The sequence below is a fragment of the Rhinolophus hipposideros genome (genome assembly GCF_964194185.1).
Source record: "Rhinolophus hipposideros genome assembly, chromosome: 16".
NCBI lineage: Eukaryota > Metazoa > Chordata > Mammalia > Chiroptera > Rhinolophidae > Rhinolophus > Rhinolophus hipposideros.
Window position 1 is genome coordinate 45,908,571 of NC_138062.1, and position 18,401 is coordinate 45,926,971.

An 18,401-nucleotide genomic window follows, 5' to 3' on the forward strand; every position below is an offset into this window, starting at 1 on the left:
ATTGTGAAACAACAGCATCCTGTTATCAGAAACTACTGTAGAAAAAATGCCTTCAACCTGCCCAAAGGGTGCCCTTGTGCAAATTTTAAAAAGGCACTCTTAAGTGTAAGTTAAATTGGTGCATTACACTATGTACTATTATACCCTCGTACGCAACATTTTAGTGAGTGAGACTGAGATGAGGTCACAGCTGTAGACAAAGTTAAGTGTGTCAACCCTCTGCCCCCTGGTGCTCACTGTCCTGTACAGGGATTGCAACACCCAGGGACAGCTTACGTGAAAGCCTTAATATCCCCGCGGAGCAGCCACCTGCCATCTGCCATCTGTTAAGTCAAATCGTTTTCTAAACCTTCCTGAGCATCGGGTTTTCCCATCTGCAAGTGGGGATAATGGGGACTAACTCTGGGTTGTCGCAGGTGATAAATTGCATTTGAAATTCTCCATCTTCCATATGTAGCGGGTTCTTGGGGTGGGGACACAAGGAAGAAGGATCTAAATCCAGAGGCGACCAGTGGAAGAGGGGGAGCTGTCCTTAAACAAAAACAGTCAAAACAGATTTTAAAACGCCTTTGTCCTATTCTTTTTCCGGTTTGGGGCCATGTGGCTGTTACAGTATCGTTTACCTCTTAAAGTCGCAGGACCCGTGGTCTGGTTCGCTCTCCCAGGGAAAGCGCGGGAGCTCGCTGGAAATCCGCGCCGGAGCCGGAGTTGCCAAGGCGACGAATTCCTCCCTGGCGCCGCCCCCTCCGACGTCATGCTCCCTCACACTGCCCCGCCTCCAGCAGTGGCGCGGCGCCTGCCACTGACTGGACGCCGCTGTCTCACTATCCTCACTCCATCCGCAGAGCCAATGGCTGGCGCCGCCAGTGATTCGTTTGCGCGAGTCGCATGATGCTGGCAACCGCATGGGCCAATTACAGCGCCGAGGAGGCGGGGCGCAGCCCTCCCAAGCCAATAACAGCAGGAAGAGAGGCCCTTCAGCTGTTCCGCTCCATCCCTGCTCCCGGCGTCCGCGGCACCTGGGCCGCTGCACCTAGCCGCGCGAACGTCCTGGTGAGGGAGCCGGAAGGAAGGCCCGTAGGTGAGGAAGGGGTGGCGAGCGCGCTCCGGCACTATGTTCCACGGGATGGAGCGGAGCGGGGTCTGGCGTGGCTGCGCGCGCAGGGCCGGGTAGGGGCCCCCGTACCCCAAGTGAGGGGCCGGGGAGGAGCGCGGAAACCGGTGTGACGTTCTGAAGTGCTGGAGCTGGAGTGGGGAGGTCTTGTTTCTTCCTTTTTAAGAGTGTACAGCCATCCGGAGACGGGACGTACTGGACCATAGTTACAGCACACAGTGATGGAGTGATGCAAGTTTTACAGAACAGAAACACCCCTACAGCGGGGATAAGATCTGTCCTGTATGGGCAGTGGGGGGTAGAGGGATGGGCAAAGGCGTCTAAGAGGAGGTTCCTGAAGGAGGAAAAGGAGTTGGATAGGAGGACAGGACTCGCAAGGAGGTGCTGTTTCCGCGGCCAGAGAGGAACTGAGCAGTAGGAGCGATGGGAGGTCCGATAGTGGGAGAGTTGGAAGTATAGGATGAGCAGAGAGTGGAGAGGCCTGGCAGGGCCTGTTTTGCATCGTTGGGGGCCGTAGTCTTTATCCGTAGGGGAGGGAGTCCCTTGAACTTTAAGGGCGTCATTAAGAGCGTGAATTCTGCTATTTAGAGAGATCCTGGCATTGGGGTCGTGGAAATAAAAGTTGAAGAAGAGCAAGCTTGGAGGCAAGGCAAGTCCAGCAAAGGACGGACCGCGTGCAATCCCGGCTTAACTAAGGCAAAGGGTCCAACATTGGCTGACAGTACTCAGAGCTAAACTTCCAGGTTTCTCAAAGAATCAGCAAAGAACTAAATTTCTTTTTCCTGAGGATCTAATCATCCTGCCCCAGCGCAGGTTTCCCGTCAATCAGGTGGTCCAAGGAGGAGACAAAGAAAAGTCTTTATTTCCTCTCCCCTCTCCTCTTTAATTTCTGCTTTTTGCTTTTGTTCAGTTGGCAGCAGTGTGCCCATTTCCCTCCCTGTGTAAGGGGAGTAAACTCCTGAATGTTAGTTAAACCACGTATCTCTAAACTGAGAGTTTGAAGATACCTAGGCAACAGAGATAGGAGAGACTTAGAACATTGTGGGAGATGACTAAACAGGTGTGTGCAATTAACCAAATTAGGGATTATGGAAAGTAGGGAGTATTTGGGCAGGGTTGTGAGGCTCAGGTGCATAACTTTTGAACTTGTTGCCTTTGACACGCCTCTGCACTGTCTTAACTGGAGCTATCCAATAGACTTTTAGATAATCAGAACCTGGGGACAGGGCTAGAAATAGAGGTTATGAATATCAGCAGATTTTAAAAATAGGAAGTAGTTAAGGTCACCCAAGGTAATCTGGAATTACCAAATTACTGCTAGAAAAGGAGTCAGGAAAGCATCATTGGAAAACTTTCCAGGTTTAATTGTCAAGGCTTCCTTTTTCAAAAGCTGTACACACAGACCTACCCAATCAAAGCGCTATATCCTTTCTCGTCTCCTGGTTGAATCTTTGGACCCCTCTACTCGAAACAGCCCCTTACTCTCCGAAACTCTTTTACTCTACTCTCTTTTAATCCGATCTCCCCCTCATGCTCCTGGTCTCCGTTTAGATAGCATCTTTCTTTAGGAACTCTGTCTGGTCCTCTGTGTTCTCAAAGCACTCTGTGTTTCCCAGCCTTTGTTGTTCTTTCTCGTGCTTTTATGATAGTCTGTTTCCTTCTTTGTATTCCTCACTAGATTTTATGTTTTGTGAAGACAGGGTGAGGGCAGAAGCTAACACAGTGACTGCACCCTAGTAGCGCACATTAAATCAGACTGAATACATGTGAATTCCAAGAACCAACGGTGGAAAGTATTTCAAGGAGAGAAGTATCTAATCTCCCAAATTGGTCAAATAAAATAAACTCCAAAGAATGCTTCTTGGATTTGGCAGCTAGGAGATCCTTAGTGATTTTAGTAAGAGTCAATTCAGTGCAGGGATGAGACTAGAAAGTAGATTGTAGTTGCTGGAGACTAAATGGGAAATGTGAAAAGGAAGACCGCCTGTATAGAATACTCTTTCAGGAGGTTTGGATAAGCTGTAGGAATTATTCTCCTTTTACTACAATATTTGTTGTGTGTGTTCTTATTCATGATTATAGTATAGCATAATGGATGAGAGGATAGGCTTCCCCACTTAACATTTTTATAACTTGGGAAAGTTTGTGACCTTTCTAAAGCTGTTTTTTTTTTCTTTAAAGTTTTTTGGGGCAACAATTGTTAGTAAAGTTACATAGATTTCAGGTGAAGTTTTTCATTTAGAAAATGGGGGTAATAAAAGTACCTACCTCATGAAAGTGTGGTAAGAATTAAAGTCTAATATATGGAGAATATATAGCACACTTAGAACACAGTTTCTGGCACATAGAAAGTGCTCAGTCAAAACCCACTAGCTTCTCAGAATTACTGTGTTTCAGGTCCTGTGCTTAGTATTACTTCACATGCATGCTTTCTTAGACTCATTGGAAGAACTAGTGTTCCTTTTTTTTTTTTCAGCTTTATTGAGGTATAATTGACAGATAAAATTGTAAGATATTTAAAGTGTACATCGTGGTGATTTGATATTGTGAAAAGATTCCCACCATCTATTTACTATTCTTTATATTTTGCAGATGATACAACTGAGGCTAAGAGAGGTTATGTAACTTGCTCAAGGTCACAGAGCTAGTAAGTGCTCTTGGTTGAAAACTGTCAAATTTATTAATGACCTCAGGAAAATGAGGATTGGAATGACTTGTATTTTGCAATTTAGAAGATCTTTGAGGGCATCTGAGTGGGGAGCTAGATTACAAATAGTCGAGGGAGTTGTGTGGATTACAGTTAAGTAATCAGACTTTATGTTGATCTCTCCTTTGAGAAAGGAGTGGGTTGGTTCAAAGAAACAGAAATGGGACAGTGGCTTGAGGGGAGAGGTGCAAGTGGTTAGGAAAGCTTTTCTCAAGAAAGGAAGACTTGAGTATGTTTTTAAACTTGAGGGAATGAATTCAATGAAGAGGGAAAGGGAAAAGATGAGAAAACTTAAGTGAATGGTGAACAAGTTCTTGATGAGGTAAGGTAGGAACACAAGATAAGTCAGTTTTAGAGGAAAGGGTGAGTGAGCAAAGAAGTTTTGAGGTTGGGATGGCACGGGATGGAATACCATCGTCTCCATGGTATAAGGAGAATAGGTCAGACTGTAAGGAAGGATGTAAAGGGAAGTCAGAGAGCTGAGGAAGTTGGCTACGCTTCCCAATTCTATGAGGAATGGGATCAGAGTTCAATTTGGGGGTTGAAAGAGGGGAGGGGAGTGTTTTAAGCACTATTAAGAGTGCTTCTTAGGCTTCAAATATTTGTAGAGTGGTCCATCATAATTTATAAATGAGGAATAGCAATGAACATTTTTAGGAACAGGACATTCTTTATAAGTTCCTCTAGTTTTGATTTGGTGACCTATTAAGCATATTTATTATATAAGTAAAACATGCTCATGAAAAAAATTAAAATTGTAAGAAGGTATAAAATGATCTTCCTCTCCTTTGTGACAACCTCCCACTGTGTTTGTGCACGTGAGCGTACGCACACCCTATTACCCTTGATCTTTTTTCCTAAAGGCCACCACTCTACATTATTCCCTGTGTACCCTTCCATACACAGTTTTCTGTGTTTGTGTGTATTTGTCAGTATGTACATATGCATGAAGTGCATAGGTAAAATACATAATCTTTCACAAAAACATACGTGAGGCTCTTGTTATACATAATATTCTGCACCTTGCCGTTTCATTTATCATTGAGTCCTGTTCATTTTTCTATGTGGAACGTATAAATCTTCCTCGTTCTCTGAGTGGCTGTGTAATTGTCTGTGGAAGGACTTAATAGAATCTGTTAATGGATTTTTTACCAATGGACTTAATTTATGTTTTCCTTTTCTTTTTTCTCTTTGTTTTTGCTATTATTAAGTAATGCTTCCTTCAGTCTTCATGTATCTGTCTTGATACACTTGAGTGACAAAATTGCTGAGTCAAAGGGTGTATTTATTTTGATAGCTGGTAGGTGTTTGGTATCTGATAGGTATCTGATAGGTATTGTGTATTTGTTTATGTTTACAGAACTGTAAAGCTGTCTGCAGAGATTTGAAAAATGGAAACAAACAAAAGTGTCAACATCTTTAGTTCAGCATTCCTGGCTGTGGAGTATGTAGATTCGCTTTTACCTGAGAATCCTCTGCAACAACCATTTAAAAATGCTTGGATCTATATGTTAGATAATTATACAAAGTTCCAGATTGCAACATGGGGATCCCTCATAGTTCATGAAGCCCTTTATTTCTTGTTCTGTTTACCTGGATTTTTGTTTCAATTCATACCTTACATGAAAAAGTACAAAATTCAGAAGGTGAGTACCGATGGACTTGCAATGGAATGTTACCATTAATGTTGTTGAATATTTTTAAAATGTAACTTTGTTTTGAGAGACTCTAGATCAGGGCTGTCAATAGAAATACAATGAAGCCACATATGTAATTTAAAATTTTCGAGAAGAATACGGAAAAAGGTAAAAAGTAATGGGAAACTTAATTTTAATAATATATTAGGTTGGTGCAAAAGTAATTGTGGTTTAACCAGTTGAAAATAATTGCAAAAATCCGCAATTACTTTTGCACCAACCTAAAGTCTTAACACAATAATTCTAAACTATTATTATTTGAATAAGCAATCAGAATTAAAAAGTACTTAATGGAATATTTTATGTTCGTATTCTCATCATGTCTTTGAAATCTGGTGTGTATTTTACACCAATTTTAGCCCATCTCAATTTAGACTAGCCATATGTAAAGTGTTCAGTAGCGACTTGTTGCTACCGTGTTTCCCTGAAAATAAGTCCTAGCCGGACAATCAGCTCTAATGCGTCTTTTGGAGCAAAAATTAATATAAGATCCAGTCTTATTTTACTATAATGTAAGATCGGGTCTTATATAAAACCAGTTATAATATATAATATATAATATAATATAATATAATATAATATAATATAATATAAAATACCGGGTCTTATATTAATTTTTGCTCCAAAAGACGCATTAGAGCTGATTGTCCGGCTAGGTCTTATTTTCGGGGAAACACGATAGTTGCTACCATATTGGACAGCACAGCCTTCGATCATTATTGAAAATCTTTCAAGAATTATTTGTTAAATTGTGCTTTTAAGTACATGTGATGTTTATGTAATGGCTTTATACATTTAATTTTTAAACTAGCTGAAAGGAACGTTATGGGGATTTGTACGTATTAATTTTGCAATTCCCTCCAGTTCCTGAGGTCTCAGCCCCTAAGCGTATGTTAATATTCTAAGACCTTGATCAGAGTTCTTAAAGTTTTGTTTTTTTCCCCAAAATATAAGGTGGTAGTTCTGCAGCATTCATGTCATCCCAGAGGAATGCTCGTGCTCCTTGTCTCTAGGGGTTCGCTTCAGTGCACTGAATGTTTCCTGAGGATCCACTGTGCGTGACAAGGTGTTGACATCTATGTAGTGCTTCTTAGTTGTAAACACAGGGAAAATAGTGACCTCCACTAATGTGTAGACTGATGAGCTTGACAGTTCCCAAGAAAGAATCTGGACTAGCCTATCTAGAGAGAGAGGATTTATCAGCACTTGGTAAACCCAGGATAGTTTCTTGCGCTTACTATTTAGTTTTCTAAAAAGTCATGCCAAACTCTCAAACACACAGTCTTGGTAGAAAGTAGATAGCTTGGAAGTGTTCATCCATAGAGACACATTTGCATTGCTTTGGATGGCAGTCGGTGTACACGTTCTGTCCTAGTCTCTTAGCTTTATTGCCTCTCCCATTAAGTCTCACGTTAGGCCGGTACTGACACTGATCCTCTCTGGGGATAGTGCAGGGGGTCAGGTGCCTGTGGACTCCAAGCCAAAGGAGGAAAGAACAAAAGGAAAAGGGGGAGGGACTAAAAAGAGATGAGGCCCAAAGGAGAATATCATGTTACCCTAAATTGAGGACACAGAAATTCCAAAATGCTTTCTATAAAAGGGCCTGCTTTGAAAGGGAGAATTCAGTTTGGATGTCTAAAGGTCTCCTGTGTGTTTGGGATGCTTCTGGCTGCCATGTGTTGCCCACGGATTGGCTTATCTGGCTGATTCGTTGTGTGGCTGCCTGGCCAGGCCATAGAATCCTTGCCCTCCTGGCCCTTGCAGTTGGCTCATTGGTCAGAGGTGTTAACATTTCCAGAGACAGGAAGACCTTTCTCAGCTAAGGTTTTAGGAGTGGCTTGAAATAAAGTATGGTAAAATAAAGGAAAAGCAGTCCTCTTAACTGGTTATAGGTGGTGTATAAACAGAGATTAAAAGGCTGGATAGTGTGGCTTCAGGTCTGTCCTCAGCGTGTCTTTCTTTGAGTTTTACAACCACGAAAGTTTGTGCTTTGAGTTTTTTTGACTAAAATAAATTGGGATGGTAAAGCAGTACAAGTTTTCATAATATGAGAGAATTCAAAAACAAGTGAAAAAAAATCACTAACGTTAATTACAGACAGTAGTTCTCATGCTTGAAATATTATAGATAAAAAAGTTTCCTTGGCAGATTTCTGAATTTTTAATTAAGTAAGGACATTGAAAACACAGCAATAACTACTATTTGTTATCACCATCTTTTTATAAAACAAGAGCAAGCACTTTTTCTTATGTAAGTATAGCCCTTTAAATTGGGTAAATTTAGTTTTCTTTTTTAATATGGCTTGCTAGGCAAGTTGGGATCCTAATGAGGTTTAATGGAACAGTCTATGAATTTCTATGTCTGTGGGGAGTAGCTCTCCATTCTTTGGGAACCACTGGACATACCTCTGAAGTTCTTCAGCTCAGAGAGTTTATAATTCTGTCATTGTAAGTGAACAAAAATGCACTGATTTCTGGGAATAAATACTGCCAGATGTCTGGAAGCATCGATTTACCTGCGTAACAAAGGCTTTCAGTGCTGCTGGTTCAGGTGCTTCAACAGTTGAAGACCCAATTCTAATCTTAGCATAAAACATTTCTTTTTTGATATTCCTGGTAAAAGAAGTGAATGATCTGCGGGCAGCAAAGACTGGAGAGTTACTCATCCGATCATGCTTCTTTGGTTTGAGATCTTACGTTCATTATGCCTGCATTTGTCTAATTTCTTCACCTGTTTAAAGTGCTGGTAGTAGATGTCAAGAAGTTAGAAGGGGAGGATGTTGTGATTCCTGGGCCTTAGTTATTGTAATGTAGAATTCACATAACATAATTAATTAACATATAATTAAGGTCTCATTAAACATTATAGAAAGAACTAGGAATTTGCTTTTGCATAACAGGTTAAGCTACTGAAAACTGACGCTAATACTAAATATCGTGCTCTTTCTCCATAGGATAAACCAGAAACATGGGAAAACCAGTGGAAATGCTTTAAAGTACTTCTCTTTAATCATTTTTGTATCCAGCTTCCTTTGATTTGTGGAACTTATTACTTTACAGAGTATTTCAATATTCCTTACGATTGGGAAAGAATGCCAAGATGGTATGTAGATATAAGTAAATCTTTATGTAAATAAAGATTTGATGTTTAGACTCAGTCATGGTTTGCTATCCAATTAAAATATCCTTAATGTTTATCTTCTTTCTTCATTTGGTTAATGTTTTTTCTAAACTTTGGAAGTAAATAAAATTTAGAAAAGGAAGCCACAGTAGAAACTTAAAATATTCTCATTTTTAGATGTTTCTGTATTTTAGTGTAATACTTTATTGGAAGGTGTTTATACTAAGAGAAAATATATTACATGTTAAGTCTAAAATGAATGAAAACAATAATAGTTTGTGAGGTTTATAAAAAAAACTGTGTCCATATAGACACATATATACGAGGTATGATTACAAAATACGGTGAATGTTTAAATTTAAAGAAAAACTTACTACAGTAAAAGACACATTACCATTAATCCCCTCAAAAGACTCCCCCTTGCTTCATACACACTTTTCCCATCATTCTGGCCACTTTCTAAAGCAGTTCTGGAAGTCCTTTCATGAATGTCTTTAGTTGCGTTGTCATGGCTGCCTCGATGTCCTGAGTCGATTCAAAACGTTTACCTTTCATGATCATTTTGACTTTGGGGAAGCACAAGTCATGCGGTGCCAGATCTGGTGAATAAGGTGGATGAGGACACACCGTAATGTTTTTATTTGACAGAAATTGCCATATACCAGAAGTGATGTGTGACATGGAGCGTTGTTATGATGGAGGATGAAACTATTTGCCCATTTCATGTTAATGCATTGTTCATAATCCATGGTTTACAGCACACTGTAAGGCACACCTTCTGTCAACCGTAGCTCACACCCAACTGACTACACGGAGCAAGTTGAAACTTGTCACACACTGTTACTAATCTGAAATCATCAGAGTTTTGCATTATCCAGAAAAGCTGTATCCTATTTAAAGAGTTTTTAATTATAAGGTTTGAACTGGATTGAAAATGGATGCTGCTTCCCGTATTGAAGATCCCTGGCTTTCTGTTGAATGGCACTTGGCAGCAGCGTTCTTTGTATTTTGTGATCATACCTCGTCTTATATTATCTGAGCATAAGTGTTTGTGTTCAAATAATATTTGTATTCAACTATGTATTCCTGACATAACCTGAATACAGATACATACATATATCTGTATACCATATGTAGATCCATACTTTTTTTATATAACATATATTCAACCTATAAAAGAGTTTCTTTGTATGTGTTCATTTGTATATAGAATATTTTTTGCCCATTGCCCTTATGTTTTTCTTTTTTGGTGGAAAAAAGTGGTGATTTTACTATTATTAATCTTAGTTCAGATTTTTCATTAATGTTACTGTTTTTCTAGAAGTTTCGCATTTTTTTTCTTAACTCCGATTTTATGCCTGGGAATTTTTTAAAAAATGAGTTAGAATTGGTATAGTGGTCAATTTTTTTCCCCCTTTTCAGGTGGTATCACATAGCCACTTTGTATCTAGCAGTTTGGAGAATTTATTAATCAGTCTATCCAATTAGGTCAAGCTGGTAAGTGGGTATTTGGTTTTATGTAATGGTCTCAAGCAGTGATCCCAAGTAAAAGTCTAGATTGTACTTGATACTCTTATTTTCATCTTAAAGGTATATGCTTTTGGCAAGATGCTTTGGTTGTGCGGTGATTGAGGATACCTGGCACTATTTCCTGCATAGGCTCTTACACCACAAAAAAATATATAAATATATTCATAAAATTCATCATGAGTTTCAGGTATGTTAGAATTATATTTAATACATTTTTTTTTCTGTTAGAGGCAAAATGTCATTTTTATCTGCTGAGCATTTAAAAAAAAATTGTTCGTGATGTTTATTTCTTTTTCCTTTGCCATGATTGTTAAGAACATCTCTCTCTCTCTCTCTCTCTCTCTCTCTCTCTCTCTCTCTCTCTCTCTCTCTCTCTCTCTCTCTCTCTCTCTCTCACATACACACATACACACACACACAGCCAATTCTACAAATTTCTTTTTTTTAACTAAAGGTGATTGGAGTGACAATGGTTAGTGAAGTTACATAAGTACATAAGTTTCAGGTATACAATTCTGTAATACAACCTCTGTCACATTTTCTTGTAGTATCTTAATTTCATGGTAAATTGAGACCTGAAAGAAAAATGTTACATGGAATAGTTCAGGGCAGAGAACTATCTGACGCAGGTGAATACCTGGCAGTTTGATAGAAGCTACAGCAATGTTAGGGTCGTTGGAATGGGACCCACAAACAACAGACCTTTAATCTTTAAACTTCTGAGAGAATTACCGACTTAGTTTTAAAACATTCTCACCACATTGCTGACTCCCCTAAAAACAGTGATTTTTATCAGAACTGCTTTTGAGGTACATTTGTCAAACTGGTTGTATGACGTTCTGCATTAATCCTAATTACACGGCATGCTAAAGCAAGCATTTTTTTTGTATATATATAATTTATTGGGGTGACAATTGTTAGTGAAATTACGTAGATTTCAGGTGTACAATTCTGTATTACATCATCTTCATCTCTTTCTTGGCAGAACAAATTCAGATGCATAAACCAAAATTAGAGTTGAAGTCAATTGTTTAATGCCTTTATTTTAAACCATTAAAGATAGTTATTAAGACACTATTAAGGACATCCCTAGACCTTTGATGTTTGTTAGGACCGAAAAGATTTTCTTACTAGGAATTACTTTTATTGTTACATATGTATGGCTAGATATACTATCATTACATATAGAAACAACAATTTTATAAAAGTATATTTATAAATAAATTAGTAAATAGGTATTAGGGTTCTCCAGAGAAAAAGAAAGAAGAGGGGATATACACACACATACACACATACAGATTTATTTTAAGGAATTGCCTCATGTGATTGTGGAGCTGGCAAGTCTGAAATCTGTAGGTCAGACCACAGGCTGGAAATTGAGGAAAGAGTTGATGATTCAGTCTTGGGAATTTTTTCTTCCTCAGGAAACCTTAGTCTTTGCTTTTAAAGCCTTCAATTGATTGGACGAAGCCTACCTGCATTGTGGAGAGTACTCTCCTTGACTCAGTCTACTGATTGAAATGCGAGTCACATCTGAAAAATACCTTCACAGCAACATCCAGACTGCTGTTTCCTTAGCAACTGGGCACCATCGCCTAGCCCAGCTGACACGTAAACCTAACTTTCACAGTATATTAAGGAATTCTCATCTGTCTATTTTAGGCTCCATTTGGAATGGAAGCTGAATATGCACATCCCCTGGAAACCCTAATTCTTGGAACTGGATTTTTTATTGGAATCGTACTTTTATGTGATCATGTAGTTCTTCTTTGGGCATGGGTGACCATTCGTTTGCTAGAAACTATCGATGTCCACAGGTGAGCTTTGGTTTCTATTCCAGCATGAGGTATCATAAAATGTCTTTGTTTTCATGGTCATTAGATTATCTTTATTTCTAAGTAGACTAATAGAAGTTAATCTTGTTAATATTATTTTTAAGAAAACGAGAATGTAATCATTGGATAAAAGTTCAAATAATGGAAATTTTTATATCTCTATCTATGGCTGTTGTCATTTTTACAGTGAGAAAAAGTGGAGTTGTTTAAATAAAATAAAATTTTGATAGGTACTTCAAAACTGCCCTCCGAAAGGGGCCCTGTTTCCTTTCCAGCTGAAGGGTGTTAGAATGCTTTCCCTCCCCCAACACCCTTCCCAACCTAGATATTGTAGTTTTTTTTCATCTTTGTCAGTAAGAGGACGGAGAGCTTTGAGTGCACTGATCTGTGTGCATTTCTCCAGGGACCCATAAGGCTATGCATCTGTTTGTGTGCTTAGTGCCCAATAGTATTTTTGTTCTTTGAATCACCGTTTTATGTCCTTTGCCCATTTTTCCATTAGTTATATATCTTAAACCTATTGGTTCATGTAAGCTTTGTTTGTTACATATGTTCTAAATATTTTGTCTCTGTCATTTGAATTTTAACTTTCTGTGTTCTTTTCTAGTACTGAAGTTTTTAATTGCATATATTAAAATCAGTCATTTTCTTGATGGCTCTTGGGGTCATGCCTTGCTTACGTCTTCCTGAAACATTGTTCAAATGAAACTATGTGGTTTTCTTAAAAATTTGGTTAAATACCACAATTCAGGATTAGCTATTCCTTTATCTTTCTGTAACGAATCAAAGCCTAACTCTTATTTGAAAAAAAAAAATTGAGATATTTAGCCTTCACTAAATAAGAGTATGTATTTCTACTGCCCAGCACTGATGAAAGCATGACTTAAAATATTTACATACTTCACATGTTCCTTTCTGTTGATTGGAAGATATTTTGTTGTAAATTATTTATATTTAATGCCTTTTAAAATATCCTAATTTTTCATTATTTAAAAATTATATATTCATTGCATTTTGACTTGGGATTTATTACTATACCCATGAAAGCAGAATATTCTAAGAATTAGTTTTAAGCCACTAATAGTAAAATTAATGCTTCTAATTCTAGGCAGAGAACATTCCCTAGATAAATTGTAAATGATGTCTCTTTCATTCTTTCTTTCCTTCCATTGTCTCCTCTCTCCTTCCCTCTCAGCCTTCTGCAGGGAGGGAGAGATTGGGGTGATGTGGACTGGTATAATTGTGGCTGTCAGATTTTTGAAAAGTATTAGAAATAAAGGAGGAAACTCAGATTTTTTTTTTTGAAATCATATGCGTTTTTCCAACTACAGAAAGCACACTAATATTTTAATTAATATGGTACATTTAATTCCAACTTGTTGCCTGAAAAAGTAAAGGAAGTTTCAACACAGTGATTCTCAGGTCTAACCTTTAATGCTTGATACTAATTTCATATAGCTTTTCCTAAAAGACGCATAGCATTTATAGGTGAGAAAACTCCTCTAAAACAGAAAGAAAAATAATTCTTGAAAAATCTATTCATTTACTACAACTCCTCTCTTTCGTCCCCTGATGTATGATATACAATTTCCATAGATCTTTTAAGTTTTTTAAAACATTTCTTTCTTAAAGTGGTTTCTAGAATATGCAATTTTCTGTTAAGTTTTTGTCCTGTAAACATACTCGAAATAAAATGACTTAGGTAGAATGGAATGTTATTTGAATTAGTGAACAAACATATGACTATCAATAAAAATGTCAGCTATTTGAAGTGTATTTATTCCCTTTATTTTTATTTCAGTGGTTATGATATTCCTCTCAACCCTTTAAATCTCATCCCTTTCTATGCTGGTTCTCGGCATCATGATTTTCACCACATGAACTTCATTGGAAACTATGCTTCAACATTTACATGGTGGGATAGACTTTTTGGAACAGACTCTCAATTTATTGCCTACACTGAAAGGATGAAGAAGGTTGAGAAAAACGACTGAGTAAATATCTATGTAAACCTTCCTGAAGACATACGTACATTTTCCTGAATTAAAACTAGTAGTAACGTTGCTTTTGGGGAGCGGAAATAAACGTGTCTTGGCTGCTAAGTGATAAAAAAAAAGATTAACCTTTATCTTTCTCGTGAGAACTTTCTCCATTCAAGTTCTGTATGTATAGAAGTAAGTAAGGAAGTTTTAAAGGCCATGTTGCTTTTACGTAATGGAAGAACTATTAATCTATGTCTTTTCCTTGGGTAACACAGTAGGCCTGAAGTTGAATTGGTCTTTGAATCTACTAAATACTTCCGGCACTTCAGAAACTTTTGGTAGGGGATGTTGGCCTCATACTGAACTTGAAACATGTTTTTAGATTTGCCTAACGATCAAAATGTCATGGGTTAAATGATGCCAGTTGATACAGTGTGAGTAAGGCGGCAAAATGAGGAATAGCCAGCACCAAGAATTTATACTCTTGTTTGGAGCTGACTGATTTGGGGTGATGCTCTCTTTGTGAAGGCCTTTTGGATTCCAATGTACTACTGATGTCTCTTAAAGGCATTTTTGGATTGACGTAAGTGGAATATTTTAGTCTAAAGATTTTCAAGTTTCTTGAACTTTTTTAAAAATGAAGCTTTATTTCTGTTTACTCGTTAATATTTGAAAATCAGGTTTTTATTATACTGAAAGCTGTATCTTGAAACTGTGTGAACTGACTTGGTGTATTTGCACATTGAGCTATTGAAATAAATGTGATTTTGTTTCTGTCAGATTATCTGGTTTCCAGTTTTGAACACCAGCTGTCACCTTTTATTCTTATAAGAAAAAGTACAGAAATCGTGAAGTTATTAAGTTTTATAATAAAAGGAGTAATTTTATTTTTTGTAAGTGCTTCATTTGCTAAACTTTTTTTTCTTTTTCAATTTCAACATGTGTTTATTGGGTTATCTATTGTGGGAAATTCCATTGACCTAATGAAGTGGAGGGTATTGAAGCAGCTTTTTCTCTAAGAAAATGTATGTTGTCTGTACAGATGAAAGAATAGAGCTAAACTTTTTAGGGATGATTTAATTCCAAATGTCTAGATTCCAAGTCAAATCAAGAGTTAATAATTCTAACTTAGTATATGGTAGTACTGAATTGTTATAAAATATGGAGCCATTTTTTGGTAAGTTTCCCCTTTTTTTGAATAGGAAGCAAAATAGTTCTGTGAAGAGGGCATTGAATCCTAATAGAGAGGAGGAGATAATTTAATGTGGTCCCTAATAGCTTTAAATGAACATGAAAGTTTCTAAGTTCAAATGAATTGCTTTGCTGAGGAGGGAAAGAATTTGCAAATGTGATTGTGAAACCATTTTAGATGATCAGGCAACAAATTAGTCCTTTCAGACTGTCTTTTTCTGTAGATTGGATTCAGGTTCAGTTTCTCCAGAGAAGAACCTTTCTATTTCAGTCTAGAGAAGAATATCCCTAGATGCAGACATTCTGAGAATCAAGTATGGAAAGGGGGCTTAAGATCCGTAGCTCAGTACGTAGGTGCCTTCTGTTCTCAGCCTGATGCCCACCTCATGGCCTCCCAAATATTTGGAGAGTCCTGGGCCTTCTCTTCCATTTTTATTCAATTTCTGTGAAAAATAAACCCGCACCCGTGGGAGGCGTGACCATGCACATTGGAAGAAAGGACCTGTGACCCAAAGGCTTTGTAAACAGCTCTGAATGAGACTACAATGCTGGTTTTCAGTATTTTGCAATACTGTTAGAAAAGTTTAATTGAAGTACATTATACAAATAGAAAAGCACACAGATTGATGGGTGAACATACCCATGTAATCACTACCTGGATCAAGAAGTTGGGTACCTCCTTTATCACTTCCGGTGAGGAATAAGGTTCAATTATTAACCTGGTTAAACAGCTGAATCCACGTCTTGAGTAATGAGTTTCTCGTGTTGTGACAGGCTTTGTCTATGGCTTTGTTGTGTTAAACATATTTTATCACTGACTTGGGTAATGATCTCGAAGGCAAGCTTATGAAGTTTATGATTCAGGCAAAAGAAAAAAGCTAATGTTTGTTCTATATGACAGAATCGAGATCCAACAAATTTTTTGTTTTCATTTAAAGTTGCGCTGCACAAATGGAGGATGAGAGTTACAGACCTGGGTTAATAGCAATATATGTCTGAAAAAATGGAGAATTTTAGTAGACTACATATACTAACTTACCCAAAAGTTTAGGCAATCTTATGCTGAATTAGTGGCAAGCCTAACCTGCAGAGAAGTGAACGGTGTAATTTTATTCTGCTTTGGTTGGCTACACGTGGTGAAGCACACTATGTTTACTACCATGTTTCCCTGAAATTAAGACCTAGCCGGGCAATCAGCTCAAATGCGTCTTTTGGAGCAAAAATTAATATAAGACCCGGTATTATATATTATATTAATTATATTATATTTATTATATTTTATTTTATTATATGTTACAGACCCAGTCTTATAGTAAAATAAGACCTGATTGTCTGGCTAGGTCTTAATTTCAGGGAAACACGGTATGTCATTATTTTGACTAATATATAAAGGAATAACTAGGAATGATTTAAGATCTGGCAATCATGACAAAAAATAGTTTGAGTAAATAGAGAGGCCTAGTGTAGAACAACTCTATCAAGTATGATAGCTGGCTACATGCAGGGCTTTGACATCTTTTGGGGAAACGCATATCAAGCCATAAGAAGTGGTACGGACATATTTTCTTTAATTCTAAATAGAAGAGCAGGACACTAGAGATCTTGTAAAAAACCTACCACATTCTCTCTTTAAGACTAATCCAGACAGAAGATATTTTTCTTCCTCCTGTTAGCCTGAATACTTACCTGGAAGAAATGGAGGTTTTTCCAGAGTTGGTGAAGACATTTCAGAATGCTGTGTCCTTTGTGACCTTCAAAGTCATTTAATTTAATCATACAGGAGAGCAAATTCACCATCAGTGGTAGCTAATTGTCAACTTGTGACATTTGCTTGAAGCCATGAGGCCCATGGAAATGGTACGGGAATTGCGTCGACCTTGAGCAGGAGCCAGACACTGCTGTTTAGTGTGGGACCTGTCTGTATGACCTTGGACAGGTTGTTTAACTGAGTCTCTGTTTCCTTATCTGTAAAATGGAAATATTAATGCTTACCTTGCAAGGTTGTGAGGATTAAACACAATTATAAAAAACCCAGCAAAGAGTCTAATGCATAATAGAAACGGCAGCAACAAAAAGCTGCAAATTAAGATAACAGGTTTGATTTTCTGAATTCATTGACTAATATTTTTCAATACCTCCTGGCCCTTCATCGACCTAGCAGTATAGTGGATTCTGCCTTCTCTCAAGTTATACACCTCTGGATGCAGGCCCCTGGAGTAAGTCATGCGACCAAGTGTGGAGCGAGCCAAGCTGTCTTCTTCATGAACTTGGAGCAAGACTCCACATACGAGTCACTATTCAGTAGAAGGGCCAAGCAAGTATTGTGTTTAGGGTGTAGGAGAATCCTGATTCAACTTCAAAGACTGATCTGTTGACAGGGAGGGTGCACACTAGCAAGAACTATGTACCGGTACCATGTTAACGACAAAGTCATAGTTATTGGTGAATAGTGTGTAGAGCATCCCCTTGATAAATGTGCTGTGGTGTTTCTCCTTCCTTTTGTTTTTTTGCAAATAATCATGTGACTGACCACTCACCAACCTGTAGGGTGATTTCAGCTGTCAGTCCTTCAGTGAGGGTGAGTTTGCTCTCATCCATAGAACTTTGAAATGAAGGTGCAGTCCTAGTAATGAGTAAGAAATTTACTTGTTTGTTTGGTTTTTCTTTTTATACGTGGATCATTATCTTTAATTTTTGACCTGAATTAGCACATTGGTCAGTCCATTTAGGAGCAGAGAGTCTTCCAAAGTGTTGGTCAAGGCAGGAGACACTTTAACAGGCATGTGTGGACACAACATATGTTTATATACATTTATATATTTGTGGTCTTGCTGAGAAATGAGCAGCTTTGACAAGTAAGAGTCTGTTTATCTTGCTGTCCTATGGGCTGTGTAAAACAAAGAGGTGAACAGCTTTCTTTCTTGGACACTTGAGATTAAAAAGGTCCAAGATATATCATGGATTGAACAGTAACATACTAGATTAGGCGTGGTTATTGTTTATAATGAAAGTTTCTAGTACTTTGTGCATCTACATAATGCTTAATATTCCGAAGCACCATAAAGTTGTTAGCCTTTTACATCATAGAGTTGTTATATGTTGTTTTTCTTTGTCAGCATCCAATAGCTGAAGGGAAAACCAATCATTCTTTGAGATGTTTATCTGATAGAAATTGGCAATTCGATCTCCATTTTAGTAATTTGGTTTCCAAAGGTAAGAACATAA

General features: G+C 37.8%; 1 protein-coding gene across 3 annotated transcripts; it reads left to right on the top strand.

Moving 5' to 3' along the window:
* Positions 1–632: 632 nt before the first annotated feature.
* On the top strand, positions 633–14,764 carry MSMO1 (methylsterol monooxygenase 1). Of its 3 annotated transcripts, none has more exons than XM_081075793.1 (7): positions 954–1,081; positions 3,707–3,761; positions 5,182–5,467; positions 8,472–8,620; positions 10,229–10,355; positions 11,831–11,985; positions 13,805–14,764. In XM_081075793.1, the coding sequence occupies exons 3-7, from the start codon at positions 5,213–5,215 to the stop codon at positions 13,995–13,997; spliced, it is 879 nt and encodes a 292-aa protein (XP_080931919.1). In that variant the 5' UTR covers positions 954–1,081; positions 3,707–3,761; positions 5,182–5,212; the 3' UTR covers positions 13,998–14,764. The 3 variants fall into 3 exon arrangements, with proteins under 3 accessions (XP_080931918.1, XP_080931919.1, XP_080931920.1); XM_081075794.1 differs by having other exon boundaries at positions 1,080–1,170; XM_081075792.1 differs by lacking the exon at positions 3,707–3,761 and having other exon boundaries at positions 633–1,081.
* Positions 14,765–18,401: the final 3,637 nt, after the last annotated feature.